The sequence below is a fragment of the Gavia stellata genome, chromosome 19 (genome assembly GCF_030936135.1).
Source record: "Gavia stellata isolate bGavSte3 chromosome 19, bGavSte3.hap2, whole genome shotgun sequence".
Lineage (NCBI taxonomy): Eukaryota > Metazoa > Chordata > Aves > Gaviiformes > Gaviidae > Gavia > Gavia stellata.
The window spans coordinates 9,344,648-9,371,115 of record NC_082612.1 but is presented as its reverse complement, the minus strand read 5'-3'; the positions used below and the strand labels follow the sequence as shown (position 1 = coordinate 9,371,115).

The 26,468-nt window shown below is 40.6% G+C and overlaps 1 protein-coding gene across 1 annotated transcript in view; it reads right to left on the bottom strand.

The window, feature by feature from the left end:
* Positions 1-3,572, bottom strand: part of INTU (inturned planar cell polarity protein) — a 48,841-nt gene extending 45,269 nt beyond the window's left edge. Inside the window, exon 1 of the mRNA XM_059826877.1 lies at positions 3,415-3,572. Within this exon, the coding sequence (XP_059682860.1) occupies positions 3,415-3,572 (158 nt within the window). The remainder of the gene's footprint in view (positions 1-3,414) is intronic.
* Between the last annotated feature and the right edge of the window lie 22,896 nt (positions 3,573-26,468).

The following is a 26,468-nucleotide window of genomic DNA, read 5'->3' as shown; positions in this document are numbered from 1 at the left end:
TGTTGCAGACAAGAAGAAATATCAGGCACTTCCTCTGCGTTTATTAATTATTTTGCCAAAGTTGATAGTTTTAAAAGAAGAGCCACCACTTGTGATAATTTGGCTATTCCTGATGGTCAAGGCTAAGTCAGAGTTTGCATCTTGCTACAGAGTCTTACTCAAGATCTTGAGTATCTTACTCAAGAAAGTATCAAAATGATAACAACATCTAAAGGCTGTTAGGGCCAAAAATTATCTGATCCAACATCTCTCAAAAGGTGGTGGGTAAGAAATAACATGACAGAGTTTTTCCTTGGTTTGTTTTTTAAGCAGTACTCCTGCATTCTGGTACCTGTAAGCAAATTCGGGAAAAAAACAAAATTGATAAAGGAAACAGCAGAAATTTACAAAGAAATAACATTTGGGTTAGCAGAAACTCCTGTGAGGTATGACAGCCTTTTTATTCCCTCTTTAAAAGGGATTGTACTCTTTGGAAAAGCTCCTTCTTCTTTGGGGTAGATGCCAAAATTTCAGCTTGGATGTCAGTTCATAGACTCATGTTCTCCAGCTTCATTGTCTATTTTTATTAGAACCTACTATATCAACCAACAAAAAAACGGGGGTTGTGGTGTCTAGACTGGGTCACTCAGAAGCACTCCAGAGAGAAGGCTTGTCAAGAAGGAGCACATATAACTAAGTCACTCTATGCAAATAAGCTGATGAAGACAGAAGACTGAAAAACTGTCACAATGGCATGACTTGCTCTCCTTGAAGGCATTTTCACGAGCATACTGTAAAGGAACTATCACTTTCTGAATACAGATCCCTACAGACACCTAAAAAAGCAAAGTCTGAAACAAGGAATCTGCACCTAGGATGACAGGTTTTTTTCCCTAATGCTGTAGTTTCACGATTGATTTAAACCAAGCTAAAAAAAAAAAGAAACCCAAAACTCTCATTTCCATCTCACTCCCCTTGTGCCAGAACAAGCACTTACACAATAACCTGAGCTTCTACACAGGTCTGGAAGCTTCAGTCAAGGGATCTAAAAAACTGGAAGACCGGCATTCCTCCAGGAGCAGTTTCACTGATCCCACACAGATATTTCTTCTTTGGGATAAATGTCTGAAAAACTGTGCCAATTGAAATTGTCCCAGGTATGGAAGAAACATATACTAGAAACGAAGGATCCAAGTTCTGATTCTGAAGCAAGAGCAGACTGTTCTCACCCAAGGAAACTCAGAAACAATAAACAGTTAACATCTATAAGCCTTGTTTTAAAGCCATTAAAGAAAACAACAAATCAAGGGCTAACTATCTTACCGCACCATATGATTAAATTCCACCCATATGAAACTTCGCAGAAGTTAAGATCATCATCTTTACTCTTCCCAACCTTTGCCTACACAATGACAAAGTACAGCTTCAGACTGAGGCATCAATTTGGTATATGCAAAGCTGCCATCCTCTTAATAGCTATGGCTGCCTAGAGGTGTTCTGATCCACCACAATTAGTGAGTAACAGCAAATGTTAAACTCTTAAAATAGACAAAACTATATTAAAAAAACCCCACACTACTTTCACAATGGCATATGTAAGCATTCACTTCACAGCTCTGTCTGAAAATGGGCCTTGCACAGAATCACATGGCTCTGACAAAGAAGCACTGATATCACCCCTATTTCTACGTTTGCATGAAAGCTCCTTGGTGCATCCTGGTTTGCCCATGTTAGCTGTAGTATCAAGCAGCACAGTTTCAACTGTCAGAAGTCATTCTGAAGTCAGTAACTTTTAATTCAGAAAAACATTCCCAAAGTTTTTCTTTTTTTAATTTAATCAAGTATGACTTATTATAAAACCACATACAGATAATCTATAGAGGAACAAATACCGTTATCTTCAAAATAGCCAACAGAGCTATCTTTGTACTTCTTACTTTGCAAAACTACTCTGTTTCTCCCTCCCTTTTCATTACAAGTCACATCTTAACTCTTGTTTCTGTTCTCAGAAGGCCGGAGTGTTACAGGTCCAACAGAAGAAACTATTTGGACCTAAAATTAAAGCTTCACAGTTCTGTTGATGCAGTGATAAAAAAGATGCATTTCAATTCATCCAACAGTGTTACACATTGTGTTCTGTGTTAAAACTGTGGAACACAGCTTTATCCCCTGAACACATATAAATAACGCCAGTAAATAGGCATTTTAGATGAAAGAATTGGAAAGGGAAAAACCCCAAACACAGACAAAAGGAAAAAAAAGGAAAAAAAAAAACATGGCTTCAGGCAGAAATGTGTTACAGTTGAATTCCGGCTTATAAACATAGGAGCAAAATAGGGTATGTGTATATCCAACAGCTTTGTCTCTCACTGAGCCAGAGGTATGGGACAACTACAGAACAAAGTATACTTAAAACGCAGTTCAAACCTCTCCCACTTAAATCTTCTTTTTCTTCTTCACTGCATTACAGAAATAACATGCCAAATAAAATGCCATTGATTAGACCTTGAAATACACATTTGAACTGTCAAGCAGAGTTGCTTTAATGCAGGGAACAGATGGAGAGTAAATTTTTGTAAGAAATAAAGTAAGTGAAAACCCCAGTGGCTGCATATATGACTTCAAAATATCTACTGGTATTACAGAGTTGTCTTCTCACCTACCATTTCCCAAAAGACAGGCCACTAAAATAGGAAGGCTGCATCCCAATGCTAAAGCATTTACAGTGCATGAGCCAAGTCCCTCTTCCCCGTCTCCTCCTCAGGCAGCGTCCAGCTGGGATACAGCAATCAACCCCAGGGCTGCCCGCTGGCCGAACTAGTGCTGCCGCTCGCCGCGTTACTTCTGGGGTTCTGCCAGAGAAACGCAGTTTTACAGAGCAGACCGCGTCCCTGCCAGCGAGAGCAGCGCACCACCACGACCAGTAACGCTCTTCGCTGTAAGGCACCAGCCTGGTTCCAGCCGGGGCAGCCAGGGAGGGCGGCCCGAGGAGAACCCGCTCACCGAGTACGCTTGGCGAAAAGCCTCCCGGAGCCGGGGGCAGGGGAAGGCGAGTACGTGCTCAGTGCCCGGCCACACGGCACCACCAAAGCTTCACCCTCCCCAGCGCCCGCGGGCTCTAACGGCTCTTCGTTAAGTTTCAGGGAACTGCGGGAAAAGCCTCCTTCTCGAGGCGTTTGCAGGCGCCGGGGCCGGCGCGGGGCAGCCGGCTGCGCGGGGCGGAGAAGCGCACCGCTCGAACCGGCGGCTCCCGCTCCTTCGCGCCCACCGGCCGCCTCCTCGGCGGGCTCCGCTACGGCGGGGCAGCGCGCGAGAGAGGCCGGGGCCGCGACCCGCGCGCGGAAAGCGCCCGGCCCCGCGGGTGCGGAGAGCAGGGAGCGCCGCCGGCCCCGCCCCAGGGGCACCGCCGCTCGCCCTCCCCCGCCCCGCCCTTACTCGAAGCTGGCGGACAGCGAGGTGGCGCACGAGCCGCTCTCGCTGCTGCTGCTGCTGCCGCCGCCACCGGTGCCCGCACGCTCAACGCCTTCTCCCCTCGACGGCTCCATCCCCTCAGCAGCTCTGCACCCACTCCCACCCTCCCCCCCGGACGCCATGACACCCGCACCCCAGCGCGCCCGGCGGACACGTGACCCGCGCCCTGCCCTTCCCATTGGCGGCCCCGGCCCGGCGCCATGGAGACAGGGGGAAGCCTGAAGCCGCGTCCTACCCAGGGCCGCCGCGCGCGAAACGTTAACGGTCGCGGCGCCGCCTGTGCGGCCCGCGCCCACGGAGAGCCCCGCCGCCGCCCGCCGGCCCCGGGAGGAGCCGGCAACGGGCCTCAGAGCACCAGGCCCGCCTCGGGAGGAGGTAAATTGTCGTTTTAGGGCAGCATCTGGCAGAAAGGCCAGCTCGCCCGCCTCCTTTGGCTGGCAATAATAAACATTTCAAAGCGCCCAACCTCCCCGTTTACCTCCTCAAAACAAACAGCTGAATCTCACTAGTCCCTTGAAAGTCTTTCAGTGGGTCAATATGGAACACATAATGGAGAACAGACTATTTATTTAGTGGTCTGGTATCAAGGTCTCTGCAACGGTCCCATAAAAGAGACTATTAATGAAACTCATAGTCCTGGGGCGAGCCTCAAAGCATTGCTTATAATCAAAAACTGATTTGGAGAAAGAAATATGAGGTAAACAGTCATTTTCATCAAGTCAAATGGCTAGCAGTGGAATCCTTCTGTGCTTCTATGTTATGCTCCATTATAATAATTTAAAGAGTCATGAGAAACTGAGGTAACTTCTGTTCAGGTTAGTGAGGAGAGCAGTTAGGGAGGAGAGGCAAGGATGTGAGACAGACCCAAACAAGCTAGATGATTTGGCACCTTAAAGCAGTCAATGTAGTCTACAAATGCAAAATCGTGCACAGTCAAGAGAGAGAGAAAAAAAACCTACTCAATTTTCAGGACTTAAACTATTCACATCCATGAAAAACAAGACCCATGGCAACCCTGCAGACAACTTGCTGTGTAGCTATGTCAGTAAACCTGTGAGGACACGCATGGTGAATAAGGAAAGGGATGGAGAGTAACTGTTGGAACATTTTTAATGCGTTAGATTTAATCTCTGCTCAGTGGGATATTTGCACAGCTTCAGCAGTGAGGTTTTATAGTGCTGGAGCACTATGTAGGAGTCACAGAATTCTGGTATGAAATTCCTGTTGTTTTAGGGAAGTCTTCGTTAACATGCGATTTCAAGTGAATTAACAGACAAAAATGTTTTGGACTCATATCCATGTGATTAAGGCTTCAACTGGAGTAGTCAAAGATACCTGTATTAAATTTTGCGGCCATTCTGAAGTGCCCATACAAGACCTGATTTTACAAATAAATCACTGTTGCGTGGATTTTAAGACTACAAACCTGTCCAAAGGAGGAGACAGAAACATTCGCTACCTAAAGAAAAAGTTAGTTCTAATATGGTTTCATTCAGTTTAGGACAGGATATGGTAGATAATTTAAGGGTTTTTTCCTATCTGAGCTAGCAACAACCACTTCACACAAAGTATATAATCCATATGTGGTAGACAATTTAAAAAAAAAAAAAAATCAGATCTTTGGTTGTTTCCAATTGTCAGAATGCAAGATATGCACCAACTTTCATTCTTTCTATTGCTTCCAGAAGAACAGGTGGAAAAAATATTTTAAGAGTACCTCACTTCCCAAACAATTTGCTTTGTGAAAACAAAATAGTCTGCATAAACAGCATTTCCCAAAGAGCCTAACGAGTTACAATTTTCTAAGAGGAATACTGCAGGAGTTAGAATTTTAGTAGAGGTAGGTGAGATACTGTCCCACCCTCCCTTCCTAATTCTGCTTATATTTGCAAGCACTTTTAATACACTGAACAGCACACTGAAGTGTTTCTGTAGGGAAGTGATAGTCTATGCCAGATGGTCCTGTGTTAGTTATGTTAAATTTCACTGAGTTCAAGAGTTGGTTAATTGTTTCCAGTTGTTTGCTCAGTAAGTGGGAAATATAGGCTCTCTAAAAAGGAGGCAGCAGTCTTACACTACTTGCTATTTTATAGGGATAACCATATCATGAAGGAAAGGATGATGGAAGATTTTGGTCCACTCAGAGAGGTAGTTGGGAGTCACCTAAGTATTTTTCGGAAATGAATGTGGAATTTTTGCTGCTGTGGGAACAATTAAAGATTGTAAGATGTAATATATCTCACACAGCAGGATTTTATTTTAGTGAAGACACAGATTTTCCCACACAATCCCTCTTTGAGAGGAAAGCCTCTCATTTCTTGTGCATAAATATTAGGAAAAGACTTGAAATAATTTGTCTTCTAGCAGATCCTTTACGCTTAGTCCAAGTGGTTAGGCTGATGCTTCTCAGTAAGGAACCCGTAAGCCTTCTATGCTAGGTTGCTGTTATTAACGAGCAGATGGTAAAAATTTGCCACAGGGCATCACTGGCATCAATACTACTGCTCACCCTTACTGGGCAACTGGTTAATGAGCATTTAAAAGTGGATAATTAAAAAGCACTCTCTTTTGCCTTAAGGTTGTTCTGATTAGCTCTTCCTGCAAGGAACTAAATCCATGTGTGGAAATTCATTTCAGAACAAGAGTTCCTTGTTGCTTTTTTGGCTTAACCTGCTTCAAAAGCTATTGTGCCTTAAAAATCCTTGATCCACATTTATATTCAGGAGTAGACTGTAGTTAAAAGAGGACACACCAAAGAGATATACCGGTTCTTTCTAATAAAGGAGGAAAATAACTAGGGCGTAAGTCTATTTTTTGGTACTGCTGCATGGATACTTATAAACCCCTACTCCAATCATTGTCCAATTTAAACTACTAACATTTTTTCATTATTATGTACTGACAGCTCATTTTTTCAACCTGATGATGAAGAAATGAGGCTAGAGTTATAGTCTTTCCTAGCAGCTAGATGGAAGAACACAGGAAAATTTAGGATTAGTGTTTTGACTACTCAAAGCTTGTCATGTTTGGCTTTGTTTAATCAGGCCTTAACAATTTTACCAGGACCCATGATTCACTGATGATATGCCAGACTGATTTCACTGATTGACACTGCGCAGGCGTGTCGGGCCTGAATCATGGATGTAGTTGAGCTCTTCTTAACACAGGGCTGAGAACTGGGGCAGTGTTATGCCTCTGGTATACTGGGGCAAACTAATGCTGCTTCTGCTATCAGTGAATGCTACTTGATACCTAGGAGTACTCAGTTTATGCCCGTGAGGTGCCAATGCACTATCCAGGAATTACATCAGATCCCTGATTTTTCAGCAATCTCCGCTTCTTCTTCAGGGTCATTCCCCCTGCTAACTGCCAGTGTGCGTGGGGAAAAGCATGGACTGCAGTGCTATCTCTGTACTATCTGAACAGTGCTCCAAACTGGGAGAATGCTTTAATGACTCGATCTGCCAGCTTTCTGCCTCTTTTGTACAGTGTAGGCTGTATAAACAGGCCATAGTAGTACTGCAAGACAAATCTCACTGGATATACCTGGACTATAGCTGAATCTGTCTTTCTTACACTGAGTATGAGTATCAACAGCATTTTAAGTGTTCCTTTGCTTTCCCCCTCCCCTTCCATACTTCAAATTACAGCTCTTCATTATTGATAAAGAAACAAGAAGGCCTAAGTGACATCTTATTGTTTCATTTTTTTTCCTTTCTGCTTGTTTTCAAATCAGACAATATTTCCAGGAAGGCTCTGTCAACAACTGGACAGACATAACATGATATATTAGAGATATAACATGATAACATTACAAGCAGATAAAACTAAGAGGAAAATATTTTCATCTTTGTTTAACAGTTCTGTTTCTTGCTGCAAACACCTGCTTTACACAAACATCTGAAGAAAAACTAACAGAAAATCTGGATTGTTAAGGAGTGACATTCCAGACCTTTCAGCTATTGATTCCTATTGATTTTTTTATTCCTCCAGTGCACAGCATCAACAAAAACAAGACAGAAACAAGTTCCTCTTTTTTTCAAGATTAATGACAATGATACAGCTTTCTCCTACCTCGCCTAAGTCTTTCTTTACTTAAAGACAAAAGGCACACTTCACAGGCATTCCTTATTAAAAAAGATTTTGTCATTACAAGGTTTACATAGAACTACATGAATAAGATCGCAATTACAAAATCTTCTGTTCACAGCTTTTCTGACATTATTGCATAGAGACCATCAATAGCAAAGTGGCATGAATGGAATAGTGATACTGGATTGTCATTTTAATTGGGATATTTACATATAAACAGACTAAACAGAGCATGAAGGCTACCTTTGTGACCAAAGGAACAGAAATTTTGTGAGAAAACACTCTAGTGCTCAATAAATGAAATACTGTTTTTTCTGACTTTTTAAGCTTTCTGTATCAACTTCCCTCTATGCAACTGGATCATAGAAAGTATTTTAGAAGAAGAACATGAAAACAACAGAAGACAGCCATGAAGAATTTGGGAAGACTAACCCATCTCATTCTTTTGGAACAGTCTCACAGAGTTACGAGTTTCCTCTAGCATGAAAAGCAGCTGTAATTTCAAATAAGATCTTTTCGTACTGTTTTTACTTCACTTTAAATCTACAGGCTTTTTTTAGGATCACCTGCTATGCATAGCAGGCACATCAAGCATGAAAGAAAACCTTATTTGCAGTCAGTCAACACGCAAGTGTTTCAAATATGAATGGTACCTTATTACACTGAAAGTATACTAATATAAGCAATACGATGGGGCAGCAGGTTTCTAATGCAACAGAACATTTGAAACAGAACATTTTCTATTAAGTCACTGACAAATGCATGCACAGGGTTTTAGGTACCAGAGGGTCCCCTGGTAGCGTATGGGCACATTTATTGCTCATAAAGCAGCTTCAGAGTACAGTGCAGGAACAGGCTGATTCCAGTGTGCCCTCCTTGCTGCACTCAGTGTTCTCACCCCCAGTGTTCACAGGAATGGATTTTAAGCGACTATTCAGTTTGGTGCTTTGAGCTGGAGAGAAGCCGAGTTAATAATTAGTTGTTAGTTTCCATAGCAAAAGCTGTTTGGAGTTGGCATAGAGAGAAAGTGTAGTTTTTCTTTGCAGTAGGAAATAAATCAACATAGCCAAGAAAACACGTTAGGAAATGGGCACTTTACAGAACAACTGGAGATGAGCTTCTCTTGGATACTGCGGGATGGGATGGTGTTTTTCTTGTAAAGTTTAAGCGGCTCCCAGCTAGCGCAAAGAAAATGGCATTGAGGGTGGCTTTGGAAGTCCTGCGTCAGCCTATTGGATAAGATCTTATTGTCGAGATTTCTTTGTGGGGGGATACTGTGGAGAATTGCACGTTAGGGATGGTGAAGGCAAGGGGAAAAAGTTTCTTCTTATGTTGTGTGCCTCCTGCACATCCACTTGGATTTGTGTGCGAGTTAAGATCATTTTCTTTTCCTCCCCTTCAGGAAGAGTTCAGAATGCTTACGGAATTGATGGAACAGAGTTTCCCCCTGTCAGCCCGTTTCCTTAGACGTGTAAGGAATCCAGACGCGGCCGCTGGGCTCCCATGCGGTCCTGCACAGGCTGCAGGGCTGCCTTCAGAAGTGCATTAGGGGAGCCCCGCTCACCTGCGGGTCCACCGCTTCCCAGGCAGGGAGGGACCCGAGGGCGGGTCGGCGCCCCGCGGGCAGCCGCCCCTTCCCGTCCCGTCAGCACCGGGGCAGCCCCAGCGCCCGCCGCCCCCTGCCCCCGCGGCGGCGGGCACGGCGCCTCCCCTGCCTGCGCCCCACCGGCGCCCGGGGAAGGTGAGGGGAGGCAGGGACACGGCCCTTCTCGCTTCCTGCCTCGGCAACAAAAGGCTGCCGCGGGGAGCCTCTCCGGAGGGCCGGGGGCTCGCCACTGCCCCGCGGGCCGCGCTGCCGGCCCCATGCCCGGGGCGCTGCCGGCCCCATGCCCGGGGCGCTGCCGGCCCCATGCCCGGGGCGCTGCCGGCCGGCGGGTCCTCGCGGGGCTGCGGCGACCTCCTCCTGCGCGGAGGGGGCAGCGGCGCTTCTCACCCGGCCGCTCTTCTGCCGGGGGAAGCGGTCGGAAAGCGAGGGGCACCAGAGCCTCCCCAGCCTGGGAAGCAAAGCCCAGCCGCCCCCGCCGCGAAGCCTGCGGCGGGCCGGGGCAGGAGCCGCCTCCCAGCCCGCGCCACTGACCTGTGCAGCAGGACGCTCTGCACCGAGTCCAGGTCCTCCAGGTTCCTGGTGACGGGCCGCGGGATGCTGTACCTGCCCGCCCCGAACATCGCGGGCGCCCGCGGCCCCTTCATCGCCCGTCCCGCTGCCGCCTGCCCCGCGGCACCGGAGACTGCCGGCGGCTGCGGGCAGGTGGGAGCCCTTCAACCCGCCCGCCTCCGCCGCGCCTCCCGCGCGGTCCTAGAGCTCGCCGGCGCCACGCCGCGGGGCACGGGGGAAACGCGTCCCACGCCGCTGAAAACCGCGGCGTGCGCGGGGGAGACAGTGGGACTGGTCCCGAAGAGATGGCGGTCTGCTGCCGCCTGCCCCCGCCGGGGGGTCTGTCCGAGGGGGTCTATCCGAGGGGGGCTGCCTTACGCTGCTGCACGGTATTGTTTTTCTCAGGAACTAGCAAACCCTGAAAACACAAGTTTCATATAAATGCAGTAAAATCATTCTAACTGCAGCCGTAGATTTTTTTTCCCAGAGCTGCATCCACAGCTCCCATTATGTGAGAAAATAGTTTTCCCCCACGTATTTTCCTGTTGGTTAAAATAATGGAAGTGCCCAGTTGATTGTTTCTTTAAGTATTAATATGAAAAATTATCAACCCCACAAAGCCTAATCCAGTCTTTGTTTCCCTCTTTCACAAAACGGTAATTACAAGCACTTTCAGATGATTAATTGAGTTACAGGACTCCTTACTGGTTTCCCATCTGCAAAATTCTGACACAGTATATTGAATGAACAAGGATGTGAATGTATAAAAGTGGTATGACCCTTATCTTTGCCATTTTTATTTCTTACCCATGAATTGCCAGCATTTATATTTTCTGCTCCCTTATACAAAGCAATCAGTTTTCTTCAATGTTTAGAATTTTTCAAGATGTGGTCATCTCCTCCAGATTTTCTCCTATAGGTGATTTAAGATCAATAGCTAATAAGGTCTTGCAATCAGTTATTAAAAACATCAGTTTTAGTTTCAGTTATTGTGTCTGAGATAATTATAGCAACACAACAATGAAGTTATTTCCCAGAAAGACCATTAAGAGGAGGACCATTAGCATGATACAGAATGGGTAACAAATTGGAAGCCATTGAATATTTTAGCACCCAACTCCATGGGATGTTGGCCACTACCTGGAGTAAAAGCTTCAGCTTTCTTGAAAACTTTGGCTTGAGTAGACGGTGGCAACAGCTCAGTTTGGAGAGAGTGAATGCAGAATCACCATGAGTCTGTGGCAGGGATTCTCACCAAGTAGTGCAACTCTGATTAGGTGTCTTACCATTTTTTTCCTTTTTTAAATTTTGCTTTCTTTCTTTCTTTCTTTGATACCAGCTAGAAATTTTAAGAGAAGGACAATCTCCTCCGAATTCTACTACCGTCAAAGATGTGGGAACCACCATCATCCACTGAGGTGAGCAACAGCAGCAGTACTACCTAGGATTATGACCACAAAACCTTTGTCATGATCTTTAGCACCGGGGCTATGGTGCTAAGGAAGCTGAACGTATACCAGGATTTTGGGTTTAAGTAGCAGTGACTGGAGGAGTTTGGGATGTACAGTATCAAAATAAGCATAATGCTTCCACAGTGGGCACTGAGCGAAGAACATCTTGCAATACCCACATCTTCATTTCAGAAAGCTGATGGAAATTGCATGGTGGTCGTGTGCTCATCACTCTAAGAAACCACTTAGGCACAATCCATGTTTCTAGGTGAATGCACCACTGGGCAATGTGTGATCTGAAGCTTAGAATATTTCATATACAAATGTTTTTGGAAGTATGGATCAGATGTCAAGGATAGAATTTTTCCTCCTGTTCATAGTTGTCGCTACTTTTGTGTTTTCACAGCCTGTCTGCTATGGTAACTGAGCCTTGTGAAAGTGGGAAGGAGGCAGTGCAGCTAATTTTAAACTGTGTTCACTCCTGTCTACATGCTGAATTGAAAAAAAGAAAAGGCAAATATTATCTGATGATGCGTAAGGTAGCATCGATCAATCTAAAAATATTTTGTAACTCCTCTTTGAAGTAATCAGCCTTTGGCAACTCAGCATCTGACAGCAGCATGAATAGGAGCTAGAGCTGCTAGCACTGTGTGTATTTTCCTCAAGCAAATGAGAGGCAAAAGTCCCTACACATGCATACTGAGGCTATAAATTTTAGGCTAGAATTTCACATAGATCTGGAACTTCAGCAGCTTGTCTGGATGCTTAGATTCCCATCAGTCCTGTACAATGTGGTTTTCAGAACAGCATTATGTAACAGCAGCAGAGCAAAAAGCTGCAGAGATTTACTTTGCTGTGTTTTTTTCACTCTCAGTATTATTTTTATTCCCTGAGGGAGCAGAGGTGTTTCATTTTGTACACAATAGGGGTGTGTTTTCCCAGTTTGTTTAGGACAACACAAAACCCACTTCTCGGGCTGGCATTGCTGGTAGAAAACAACAAAAAACCCAAACATCACCATCAAAATCACACTGCATTGCCAGAAGGCCTTTCCAAGATGCTTGTCAACTTTTCTTTGTCCCTGGCTTCCTTCTCATGGGAGACCATTTTTTGTGTCTCTTACAACTACTGACTTAATGCTAAGCTTAGTGATAACATCATCTGCCACTAATATTGTACTTTTACATGGGATTAAAATCGATTGTGAAGATCTTTGTTAGAATTGCTTACAACTCAGCAAAACTAGAACACATAAATATAAATAAAGAGAGCCTCAAAACATGCCAAAATTAAAAAAGATGACTCGGGTTTTGTGTAGCTTATGAAATGACAGATCCAACAGCACCATGCTGCTGATAAACAGGGAAAATTACTGACTTTAAAATCAAATAGAATGTTTTTCTGGCTATGAATTACAACTAGCTATGAATTACAACTTTTACCACATTTGGTGTGCCTAGGCTCAGTATTTACTGATGATACAACTGGAAAATGAAAGAGGAGCAGAAATTCAAAAGTGATGCAGTGGATACTTTCAGAGCCATATGTTTTTCTTCCTGAATATATTTATGTTACCTTAGCTGCACATAAGTTTCCTAAGGTAAAGAGAGAGTTCTGAGCTAGGATTAATCCTGTAATACAACTTCTGCAAATCCCCCAGCCTTTGACATTTACAAGAATTATTTTAGTTGAGTGTTACAGACTGAAGTTTCACTAAAATACAAAGTGCCATTTCATTGTATTTTCTGCAAGATTTTAGCATGTGTACAATAGGCCACAGAAAAAGGAATGTCACCATTCCATTTGAAGTCTGTCAGCTCTTGTATTTAACTCTAACTACATATAGACAACATGGCATTACAGCTTATTTCCTGAATCCAATGAAATACATGCAACTGGAGAAAGATTAAAAAGTTCTGCAATGCAGAGTATCAAAACCATTAGGGATTGGGGAAGGAGGAAATTTAACCAGGTTAAAACCAGAGCAATGACAACGAAAAAGAATTTTAACAGGCACCCTGCATACAAATAATTGTGGTATGCCTGGGCTCCCCTTCCGTTTGTGGTACTTTTACTGTCAGTTGAACTGCCTTATGAAAGCCCTTCTGCTTTGTTAAAGAGCAATTCTGGTGCTTCTGATGTAAAAGAAAAAAAAAAGTAATAGCAAATTATTAAGTATTATGTTACTATGCTTATGACAGTGACCTCTTTCTGAGATTGCAGTGTGGTTTTTTCTTAAAGAAACAGTTGTTAGGCTCCTGATTATGAAACTTTCCTATGCTGACAGGCTCAGAAGTTTTTGAATCATAATCCCCTTTTGGAAAAGTACAGCTACTTTTGCTATATTCGAAGACCTTTGACTTCCTTGACTTGGCTAGTAAGTTTTAGTGTGCCTAGGGATCAAAGACTAACCTTCTTTCATTGACTGCACAAGATGGAAATCAGGTTACCGTTACTTCACATGTATGATTTGTCATTTATATTATTAGCCATGAGATGTTAGCACTCTGGGGATACTTGAAACCTTTCAGAAGAGACTCCATTCCTTCCACTGAATTTGGAGGGGGAAATATTAAATAATTGTTAATCAGTCCCCTCCTCTTGAGGCAACACATACTTTCTAGTCCAATATCCTGGCAGTAGCCAACTGTGGGCTATTGTTGGCTGCAGACCCAGGATGGGTTAAGTATGAGACTTGAAGGAAAGTGGGTTGGCTGTGACAAAAATTGTGACCAGATTGTAAGAATCTAATGGAAATTAGGAGTGCCCAGCAGGGAGGATTTGGAGGATTTGTCTCTTTTAGATCATTTTTGCCTGTAACATTTTTTGTCCTGGTGATAAATCTGTGGAAAAAGCTGTTTTTTCTGCTCGATTGTACCTATGAGTAAGGGTGACTGTACCTTACTGCCCTAAGTTCCCAAACTAAGGGCTATGGCAAACTGTTGTTTGAGCACAAGGTTACTTTCCTGGCTATTCTATCCTTCCTCACCTCTTTGCTTATGAAACTACCCCTGTAATAGAGGCAGCAGAACAGGCACTGAGAATGCATCTTACCAGCTGCAATTCATAGTCCAGCATATTAACTTAAGCCTCCGACTACTTCCATTTATTTTTTTATGCCAAGCTCTAAACTGTGGCAGCTGAGTGTCAAGTTCACATATCTATTGCATTAAGCTATGGTAACTGAAGGGATCCAGGAATGGTGAATCAGAGACCACATTTTCTACTCATCTGAAAACACAGAGATTTGACAACCTAAGAATTTTTTTTTCCATCTGACTGGGTCATGTGTAGTTTACTTTTAAATAGGAGATTGTTTATCTATGGATGTAGTAGGCAAGCAGGGGCTCTACATTACCATAAGGGATGAAAACCCATAAAGGAAACTGATCAGTTAGGACTGGATTGTTCTGTGTTGTGTTATATTGCCTTTTCTGTTAAGCGGGTTCATTAACAAATATGCTTCTACTGTCTTAAAACCTTAAGAATAACTGCAAAGATGAGTAAAAAGCAGTGATTTGCATTAGTGAATATAGTTCTTCAGAATCATGACCCATAAAGAACAAATATGCATAAATTCTGCCATTCTGTGTAGAAACATTCTTCAAGCCTATAGTGGTTTATTTCTAGTATTACTTGATCTTCTGCTGATTAATAGTGAATAGTGATGGCAATTTTGTGGAGTGGATATTTGTTCTCAGGTAACAGGATAGGCTCTCACTCACCAGAATCACAGAATCACTAAGGTTGGAAAAAACCTGTAAGATCATCATGTCCAACCATCAACTAACCCCACCATGCCCATTAAACCATGTCCCACAGTGCCACGTCCACATGTTCCTTGAACACCTCCAGTGATGGTGACTCCACCACCTCCCTGGGCAGCCTGTTCCAGTGTTTCACCACTCTCTCAGTAAAGAAATTATTCCTAATATCCAGCCTAAACCCGCCCTAGCACAACTACGAAGATGCATACTCAGGCTGCTACTGCCTGTCTGTTGCAGTGTTTAAAAGATTGAGGGGTGGGGTTGGTAGGGTATTTTTGCCAAGGAGATGTTTCCAGGTTCTGCCTCCTTTCCACAACCAGCTATCAAGGTTATAGGAGGCAGAGGCAGTATTACACTTTTCACTTCTGACGGGATCAAATATGGACATCCACCTCTGGATTTGCTTTTTATTCTAATGGAGGTTAGATGCATATTAAAAAAAACACACAGAGATTTTGGTGTTATTGCATCACTTAAAGAATAGCTCCTTCTATTCTGTCTGTATGGAGAAAGCTGCGTTCCCCAAGTTGTTGTCCGGTTAACTCACTTACATTATATCAGCACTGCACTGCAGAGAGCAGAAGGTTTAGCTCTGCTATGCTGAGTTTAACGATCTGTCCTTCTCAGAGCGCAGGGGCAGTAAACACTGTGTGCAGTTGCCATGTGTGCCTTCAGTTCAGCCTTCCAGCAGCAAGAGAAAAAATCCAGTTTATTTGTCAAACAAATTTCCTGCAAGTCTGAGATCTCTTCAAAATCAGCCACAAAGGCAATGCTTTTGACAAACTGGTGAAGCCAGCGATATAAGAACCCCTGGAAATAAGAACTAATAGTCCACGAGTAAACCATTAGTCCAAGGAGTATGTGATAAACTGAAGAGCAGTGTAAAATGATGTCACTCATTTCATATCAATCAGTTCCCCTCTGCAGAGACTTTTTACTTTGCAGAATAGTGGGAATAGGGTGGCAACATATGGCTACTTCATGGCCTTTAAAATAATTGCTGGATTCTTATTACTTCTTCTAAGCAGTTTTTTGTATGAATGAGGAGTCTAAATCTAACTGAAAAAGCTATCCTAAAAATTATTAGATTATTGATATATTGCAAAGACTGATAAAACACAATTAGACTTTGTTAAACTGAAGCGGATGAAGTTCTCCTAAACTTGTCTATAAATACGGTTTGTGACCATCTGGTCTGCTGAGAAATAGATGAGAACCATAAAAAGGGGCAACTTATGTTTTCTATGAACATCTGGGCAAAGTACAAGAATATCTGGCAAACATGCTAAATAAAAAAAAATCCTTGAACTTTGACCCCAGATTTATTTTCTAGAATTGATTTTAAGGCTCTCTCTCCCTCCTATCCCCACTTTCTGAACTTGTCTGAGTTTCTGGAGGCAAAGACTTTGGTGTTCGGTTAGCTCACTCCTTCCATCTTTTTTCTTCCTTCAAGCAGCAAGTAGGCCTGTTTGCCTGTCTCATCCAAGGCAAGCAGCATGATGTTGTGGCATTATGGTTTTGTTTGCAAAACCTTTACTTCAATGTTTGTTCTTGATCTTTTTTTGTTTTTACAAAAATAAGCCCTTTTTTCCAAATCCAGCTTCCAGAGACATGTGGAAATTTAATTTTATTTTGAAGAAAATTGTTTCTATACCTAATCCTAGTGGTTTCAAAGTAGAACATGAAAATTCAACTTTATTGGTACTAAGAAAGAAGGCAAAAACATACTTCTATTATTCTCAGATCTCATAATTAAAAAGAAATCTAATGGTTAATGATTTGACTTATGCTAATTAGTATTTGGGGCTGGCAATGCATTGACAATAACCCATGGCAAAAAACATCCTGTCATATATTCATCCAATAGCAATGTTGAGATTGTGTATTAATCTTATTTAACTCTGTAGGAAAGGAAAATTATGGAACATTGATTAGACAGCCTCTCTAATTTAAAAATTTACAAGCAAATACACATACTTTGTATGTGCCATCTCACAACCAGCGCTTTTGGATTAAGCTGAATTTTCTTTTTTGTGTGAGACTCTCAAAAAAGCATATGTAGAATTTTTATGGATTAAACAATTTATATAACTAGTTTAATCATGAGGTAAGTAGGATTATTTTAAAAGCTAAAGACTTTTACAATTTTCCTATCAGGAGTACTGACAATCCTCTGCCTTTTAAATATACAAATGCATAACACCGAAAGCAGTCACAATGGACTTACAGCTTGAGAAAATAGATACTTTTCTCACTCATTTAGTTTTAATGAGAGGTTGTTCTTTTAAAATGTAAATATTTTAGTGGCTCACACGATTTTTAAAAAAAGCAGAATAGCACCACCTGGTGCTAAGCAAAGTTTTTACGATCAATTCCAATCACCTTTTTGAGATTATTGCTGTACAGATAAACTATTGCCTTTCACAATCATGATTTCAGGTCAAATGATTAGGGACATAACGTTATCACTCTCTCTATTATTAATTCTCCCTGGCCCTTCCTTCTTATAGGCATTTTTCTCCTAAATCTTTATCCATGATTTACCTGTTTTTAGGGACTTTTTAAAAAGTTCTACTTGTAGCTTAAACATTCTGGACATGTGTAAAAAGTTATTAAAATGTGATTTCTAGACTTTTCTTCAGCTGGTGTAGATTTGAGGATGATGAAGAACTACAGCTAAAAGTGAACTTCACCACTTTTTTTCTTTGTTTCTAATTATTTCTGGGCTTCCTCATGGTGCTTGGAATTAAAAGCATAATTGAGGTTAAGACCTACATTCTGAAAGGACTTCAGATGCCTAAAGCCTGTCAAAATCAATGGGAAGCTAAGTGCCTGAGGATGTATCCCTAAGAATTAAGTTTCTAGGCATTATATATTTATTTCTGCAAATAAGAAAATTAAAGATAGCATCTCATTTTTAAGTCATCTATTTCCTGCTTGATATTTATACAGTTCTCAGTTGATGCCCATGAAAAGTATAAAAAATCCTCTGTATGTGACATCCTAGCAGGAACCCTAAATTCCAGCTACATTTTGAAGCTACCTAGAATTATAGCTTAGATTTCAGTCTCCAGCTGCGCTGTTACTCTTAAGGTTTTCTGATTCTGAAGACTGCACAAACAATAAAAGGAAACCAACATCTCATCACTGAAACTGAAAAGAATCCCTTTCCCCAAAGCTTAGCTGCATCTCTTCTAACCTGCTTTGCCCTTAAACAGTAAATAAAACCACTTGGGAAAAACACTGAGCCTAATTTTGTTCCTGCTGAATCTATTGAATGCTGAAGGTATTGGATGACAAACTGCCATAAAACTTTATATATTGGCAAAAGGGTTAACTGGTGTTGACGGTTACTTACTGTGAAGAACATGGAAGAACAAGAAGGTTTATTTCTGCTTGATGTTTTGTTTTTCTGTGTTGCAGTTTACCATTACTTCCTCCTCAGTGACTGATAGTAAAACTATAATCACTCTGTCTCATAAACACCACTTTGTGTGTCACTGTTTTGATTGTGTTACTTTTTAAAGATGACTTGCATATAATTTTTTGTGAAGTAAGAAAATTATTTTTATAAAACCAATACATTCCTACAATAAACACCAATACATTCATAAAATAAACAAGGCAATAACTAGGTAAACTGTTGCAAATGATTAGGGGACAGTTTGTGAGTTTGTCACAATGTTGTTTTGGAATATTTTGTTTTGGTTTTATGTGTTTGAAGTATTAAAACCAACTAAAAATTATTTTTTCAGATTAATAAAGCACAGCTAAGCACCTGCATGTTCAGAAATTGCTGACCAGGAAGCTAATGTAAAGAGATACCACGGGCATATCTTCATGAATGCACACAGCAGGAGGGTAGCGATCTCTCAACTGCCAAGCCAAAAACTTTCACAGTAAGAGTGATACTGTATGAGATAGTTGCTTGACCCTAAAAATGTGATCAAAGCTGGTTAGCTTGGGCACAGTGGTGTAAGATAGATTACTGCTGGCTGTGCTACATATCAGGAAATTAAAGCATTCAGAGCTCTAAAAATAATTGTTATTTCTTAGATAGTTGCTAGCTAGATGACAAAATCCTGATGTTAATGTAGTCTTTATGATTTCTGTCATTTGGAAGAGAACTTTGTAAATACATTGTGTCATGTCTTGGCTTGATTGCCTGTTTTCTTCCAGCATTTCTCACTGTGTACACACATGAAAATCAGGACAATCATGGAGTTGTTAGGACAGGAAGCTCTCTCTTACTGAGGTAACGCAATTCTATTCAAACTATTGTGCAAATTTAGTTTCTTCTGGTCTCTGAAATCTCACCTATTTGCCTTCCATCTTATTAAGGCACTTGGATCTGACATAGTCTCCTACTTCCTCAATTTCTTCCATACAGCAGATAACCTTGGTCATCTTGATCCAGTGCATAGGATCACATAGCTGAAAGGAGGCTGTGGCACTACAGGGACAGAGCTATCTAATCCTGTGCCCCGAACCTCTGGAAGATTCACTCCTTAGCTGTAGGTAGTGTCATGGCTTCTTTCTCACCATGTGACTGTAGATACATCACATTTCTTGTGCAGGCAGGTCCTGAATGCATGGGTTTACCAATAAATGGGGTCTTACAGTTTGCAGGAGAAGTTGAGAGGCCTGCTATTCACTGTTTTAATTTCAAACGCTGAAAACATTCCACAGCCTGTCTCAGTTGAGGACAGTTTTACATAATCTTCTATGTTTCATGAGATGGCTGTATTTACAATGGGTTTGTTTTCAGTATCCACAGAGGGACTTAAAAATCCAACTAACCAACCACGCTAACAAATTTTCACTGACAATAAATTTTAATTTGCAAGCAAGAAACACTAGAGGGCATTGAAAGTTCTGTGCACATACATCTGGTAATTCCACAGTGCTCTACTTTAACAGCAGTCTTCTCAATGTGATTAACAAATAAAAGATAACTAATACGATAGAAAAAACTGTGGAGGCCATGTGCAGACTGAAAAAACCACTTCTGGCACTTAAATGACATGTACAATGATTGCTTTGGTCAGAAAGCACATACAGCATACACAATACAAACCAACATAATTTAAGTTGTACATGGATTTCTCTAAAAATGGAAGCAAAACAATAGTAGGTACAGCCATTTCTGAAAATGGAATTGTAGAACTTGGGACTGGCAGCTGGTAGGGTTATATATTCCAGCCTATCTCTGGTCTGAGAAATAGAATATTTTTTTTCCCCACATGCATTGTACAAATCTGTTCAAAATCTAACAAAAATATAGATAATTTCACTAGGGTCTGTTTTAAGTGAGTTCTAAACTGCTTGTGTTCTCATAAATACAGAAGTAAAGACAGTGAGTATACACAAAGGGGGGATTTTAGTCATAGTTTAGAAGTCATTTGTCAGTGATAGGAGTAGAATTTGCAAGATGGTTCTTTGATTTTCCTGCAAAAAAATGCAGGCTCTTCAGAAAATTCTGTGTCCTATAATACATGTCACTGATCTTTCTTCCTGGAAATAATAGTGCAGGAAAAATTCTGAGGATACAAAGAGTTCTTGAGACAGAACTGCACATATTGGATATAACAGAGGAAGGTCTTCCTTTGAGGAAAAAGGTTGCTTACCCTCCTTTATCTCTTTACCTGTTTTAGATGTCTGTATGTGTCTGATATGTCTGTGTATGGCAGACTTCAAAGAGGGTATTCTTTTGAAACGTGCAAATGCTGCCACAGTGCCAGAGGGAGTGGTGCAAAGTGGTGCAAGGAAAGGCAGCCTCCTCCTGCTTCTCCAATTCCTGTCAGTTTTGCAAACCTGCGCAGAGCTATGCAACATCACAGGCCGGGGTTCAAAATACTGGCATTTAGTGCTGATTTACTTGTACGTAGTTCTGTGTTTAATCAAAAATGTTTAAGCCTGGATGTTTTTTCTTTAGTTATTTTGCACATTGCTAAACTACCCAGCCCATGTAGCTATTTAACATAATCTGTCACAACTGAACTGTTCCTAGGGATTTTAGAGATTTCCATATAAAGAAAAAGATGTTACTCATTTTTATGACTCTGAGTTTTCTTTTGGAAAAATCAGAGGAAATGAAGCATACTTTATACAGAAGTAGGATACATACACACATTGATGTCATTATCAGGGATGTCACTGCAGTGAAGCACAGAAATAGAAAGCCAACTCCAATGAAACTGTTGTGTCCCATGACTTTAAACCAGTCCCAACAAAGGCGTATTCCCATTAGAGAATGAAGACACATAGTAGTAGATAGGAATCCTATCAATTATGTTCTGCAATAAGAAAACAAGCAGACAACACTTCTTTTCCAAAGAGGAATCATTGTCTATTGCTATTTTAAAGCTTTTGTGCAAAATCCAGTGTAGAATGTGGTATTTGACTTGCACATAAAGTAATGGTGACTAAAATAATGCTTTAACAAATAGCAAATAAATTGTTTGAAGATCTGACTTATGTACTATGGCTACAATACAGATGATGCTTTCAAAAAAATATGTTTTGTAGGGGGAAAGAAAGAAAAATGAAGTTTCTTCATCACTGGCTTAGCGTTTCAAATTCACTTTCAAAAAATCCGACCAAATTAAAGATAAACAAAAAGTGAAATATAACCACTTCTGAGAACACTGGTGGCAAGTTTATACTATGTTGTATATTTATCTGGTAACAACAAGAACAAAGAGCAAAGTTTAGCAAGGGAGAACATCAAATGGACTTTCTCTACCTGTCATAAGCCCCAGGGCTTACAAAAAACCCAGACATCTTATTGCATCCTTCACAAGTTGTTAATAAAAATTTGTAAGGCTTGAGGTCACACAGAAATGTTTTGAGAAATTACAGAAAATCTGCAGTGGAAGCTTAGAAAATGAAGACCAGAACTCCCGTAGTGTTTCCCAGTGGAGCAGCGTCAGATCTGTGTTTGCCAGTTCAGGCTTTTGTGAATAGCTTTTTTCTTCATTATGACAAACCGCTAGAGTTGCCACTAGCTATAGTTTTCACCAGAACAATTACACCATGGGGTTTGAAAATGTTTCCATTCAGAGTCTCAGATGCTGTGGATTCTGCTTTTTTGCTAGCAGCTGTTACGATAGGGAATTTAGATGCAGGCAGATGAGTTAAAGCCCAACACTGATGAGATGAAAGTTATTAAATGAGAGGTCTTGAGGAACTGAGACACAGTATCTGCACCTTCTGCACAGGAAATACTTTGTGTTTGGTCATTATATTTATCTTTAAAGCTTGTTTTCTTTACCAATTAAATATTTTTCTGCTCATGATCAATTGTAGCTAAGAACTTGTGCAGCTTATTAGTGCATAATCGTTGCCCATCTCGGGTAGTGGCGAATGATACAATCTTTTTTCTAGCTATGGCTAATCAGAAAGTTATTTTGGCTTCTTTTGGCAGTGGACTTGCCACAGTGATCCATGCCTTAATCTGCAACTGCCAGGTTCCAAACAACATACTTTTTAATAGCTCCTCTACCACTGGAAAGCAGGAGATAGTGTAACTGTCATGCCAGATCTATTGTGGTAAGTTGAGATGTACGATTACTGTCTCTGAGCCACACTGTTGTGGGGTTTCTAACATGTTACTGGCAGAAATCAAGTAAAGCATGGAATTTATAGCCAGGTTGAAGAGTCAGCTGCATAACCAGAACCTAGCCAAAATGAATTAGAGTAAAGCGTTTTATATTGACTCTTGCTGCTGTCTAACCTCATTATAACAGCTTTGTCTTCACTAGGAAAAGATGTATAATGAGTTGAACATTAAAATCATAGTGTATTTAAGGCAGATGTAATTACATTTTTAGATGATTAAGGTAAAGGAAATGATCTTTCTCAGAAGAATCTTAAGACAGGGTGTTTAATGCTGGAATCTGCACAGTATTTGTACATCTTTAACGTGCACAAAATACCTGTATGACTGCCTGATAACACTCAGTAGTTTATTGAGGAAGAAAACCAGGATTCATCAGGAAGTTTTTAAGAAGAGAAACCACATCAGCGTATTGCCAAACAATATGAAAACTCCACAGTGTTTTGAAGGAGATCTATACAGTGAAAAAGAAAATTCTTCTGTTAATTTGGAACATGAAAGAGTCTAACTAAAAACTAACTGTAATATCTGGTACGTGCTGCACAAACCACTTCAACTTATGTTCACCTAGAGCTCTCTTAAGCACAAGAAAGAAGAAAAAATTCAACTGCGTTACAGCAGAGCACATACCTTCAATTTAAAACAGCATGCCAAAATAATACCAATGCATTCCAGAAACATCTATAAAGGCAGAAATAATGCAGCTCTGTTTTTATTAATGCCCAGTTATGTCAAGATGCATAACAGGCCTTCATGATTATAATAAATCAATGAGAAGGAATGCAATAAAAGTCATACTGTAGCTCGGGGTTATGTTTTCTGATTGGTAACTGATGAAGTCATACTATGAATTTACTGCAGATTGTTGGAAGGATAAGGTGTAATCATATTGTTTAGATTATGCACTAGTTTCCATCTTATAGTAAACTATAAAGTACACCTATTTTTTTCTGAAGCATTATTTGAAACATTTAGAATATTTCTCCTTGTATTACATGTGGACATTTTTTTTAAACATACTTCTAAAAAAACCCAAAGTCATTTAATAGCTCACTAATCATATTAGCTCTGGCACCTTTTATTGTATTGACAAGTACCACAGTGATGCTGTGCATACCTTTGGATATTTATTTGTTACAATATCCTGTTTTCTTCTTTATCTCACTGAATATGACTGTTCAGAACAGAGAAAAATAGCTGAAGATCTATGAAAACAGCAGCTGGTCAGTGCAATTAAAAAGACGTTCTTAAACTTGAAAAATTGGATTCTCAGCTTTGAGGTCTGCCATGAAGAAAGAAATAAAACTTTGTAATTTATATTTCTTCAGTTCTGTAATAAGTAAAACTGTGGAATGTGTGCAAGTTTTTAAAGAGTAGGTCAGAATCTGACTAGAAGATAGGGCTTACAGAAGAATTTCTCTGATTTCGTCCTAAGCATTGAGGAATGGAATGAGAGAGTAAGTTCAGGATGTACTTTTTGCACTCCCCCCTCCCCCCCCCCCCCCCCCGCCCCCCCAAGAACATAAAAATACTAACAAGTTACTTTTTGGCATCTTTTTGAGTTGTGGTTGTGCCCTGATCACTTTCATCATTCTGCAGGGCAACAGCAGCAGCTCTTTCAGCTCTGTGAAGGGAGAACACTAAGAATTGCCCTCTAGCCGGTTAAGGAATTCTGTAAAGGTTATGGAATTATATTTCTGGAGGGAATCCCAGTTTGATCGCCTCCACAAAAGAGGCCAACAGTAACAGCAGAGTGTTACTGATTAAAGGCTGGAAAATGCAGAAAATACTATTTTACAAAGGACTAAAGAAAAAACTAATATTGTGCAATTTGAAAATATATTAGAGCAAACATTTAAAAACAGTACTTATTTCATCAATTGTAATAAGTTCTTTTTAATTTTTACAAATCATTATACCTAACAACAACTTCTAGTATAGCTAAACTTTAAATAATATTTCTGTATTTGAAAGCTTTTCTGTTTTTATCTGAAATAAAATTAAAAAGTCCAACTTGTGTTTTGTCAAGTACAGGATTTAATGAAGTAAATTCTGCTTAATCTGCAGATGTCATTGAAAACAGTCCCAGCTAATTGCTTCCCCAGCAATCACGGGAACTTTGCTTTAGTACTGAGCCCAGGAGAGAGGCCAAGTAACAACTGACTGCAAATTACTTTGTACATTGTCATCCAGCAACAATTGCCTGGAATTATTTTACACTTCATATGTTAAAGTATATTTTTGCAATACTTCCCCTAAATGACAGTAACAAGTTCCTGATACCCTTTCTTTATACCGTGGGTCATTAAGCAAGATTTGAAAAGGCAACTTTCACTGCTGTTGCATGGACCAGTGCTTTCTGAGCAAAAGAATTAATTATCTGCCTTGTAGCAGTACTAAGAGAGTATCCTCTGGAAGAACATAAAATGTGTCTTTTTCATGTAATTATGTAAAATTATCCTAACCCTCCTAAAATACCCTAATCCTCCTCCTCACCTCTAGATTATTTTATTTTAGTAAAACAACCTGAAGATACCTCTTGCCTACCAGTGAATTAAAAATGAGATTTTTTTTTTTTAAACTAAATCCACTTATTCCAAAGACTCTTCTTGCCAGTACAGTTGGAATGAAAAATGATAAGCATCCTGGAAGAGCAGTGTGCTTATTAGTGGTGAAAATGCCTGTGTAATACTTCTGTTACATGCTGTAGCCTAATCCCATGTTATTTAATATTTGTTTATACAGTTGTCAGAAAAAATACACCAAACTTGTTTGTACCTCTGTGGAATCCAAAGGCATGTATTTTATTATTTCAATGGAAATCTTGCGAGCACGAGCACAGACCTTAATAATGGAATATGTCTAAAACATCAAAAGTAATTGTGCTACGTAGGACAGTAATAACAATAATTTTGCCAGAAGGAAGTAATTGAAATAGTTGTCCCTTTATTTAAGTACCTCAGTTCTATTAAATGGTCCATCTCCACAATTTTCAGATCTATAAATGAGGTTATAGGAGAATAAAATGTTTGCTTATGCTCATAAATATCAGGGAATACAGTTCAGGAGATCTGATTCCCACTCTGATGTTCTTGCCATTAGTTATGGCTACCATATCTGGATATGTTCACTTTTTCCCGTTGGAAATGTTGACCAGCTTTTGAAGATCCTTTCTGTTTCTCCAACATTTTGTCTATGAGTCCATGGATGCATTTTATTATGTCCTACTATTATTTTACACATGTGCTCTATCTTTTGAAACATCACTAATGTTTCAGATCTACTTCACAGGCTCAGACCACCTGCTTGTTTCACATGCACATTTTCTCTCAGGGAAATTCCAGGCTGAAATCTGTGAGCTCTATTTCGCAGAAACTTCAATATCAGTTCAATACCTTTCTGTCTTCTGTTTCACTGAGAAGCTCTCTAAGATGAAAAAACATTTACAGTGCCTTTCCTATTCTGAGTGTCTGTCCGTCCCTCTGGTAATCAAGCTGCACCTACTTTTCTCCCTTATTTCTTCCTCAATTTTTCTTTCTTTCTTTTTTTTTTTCTTTTTAAAGCTAACTCTGATACATAGAGTTTCTCATTTTAGTGATTTCATTGTTCAGCGATACTACCATCTCTAAAATCCTTCCTCGAGATGCATATCCAATGCTACCTACCTATTAGTCAAACAAAAATGCATATATTAGAAAAAAGTGAGAGATTATTATTTACAGTCATAGACAAAAACTTTTATTGAATTGTGGACACTTACAAACTCTGACAACATGCATGATTCTTCTCTCTCCCTCTCCCTGTTATATAGTAAATGCAGTAAATGCAATGCATTGTGTTGAATTGGGTCCAGATGCTGGGGTGAATTATAAGACACATGCTTAGCTTTGTATATTGTGAGTATTCCTGGTGACTCAGTATACAGCTCAGTGTGT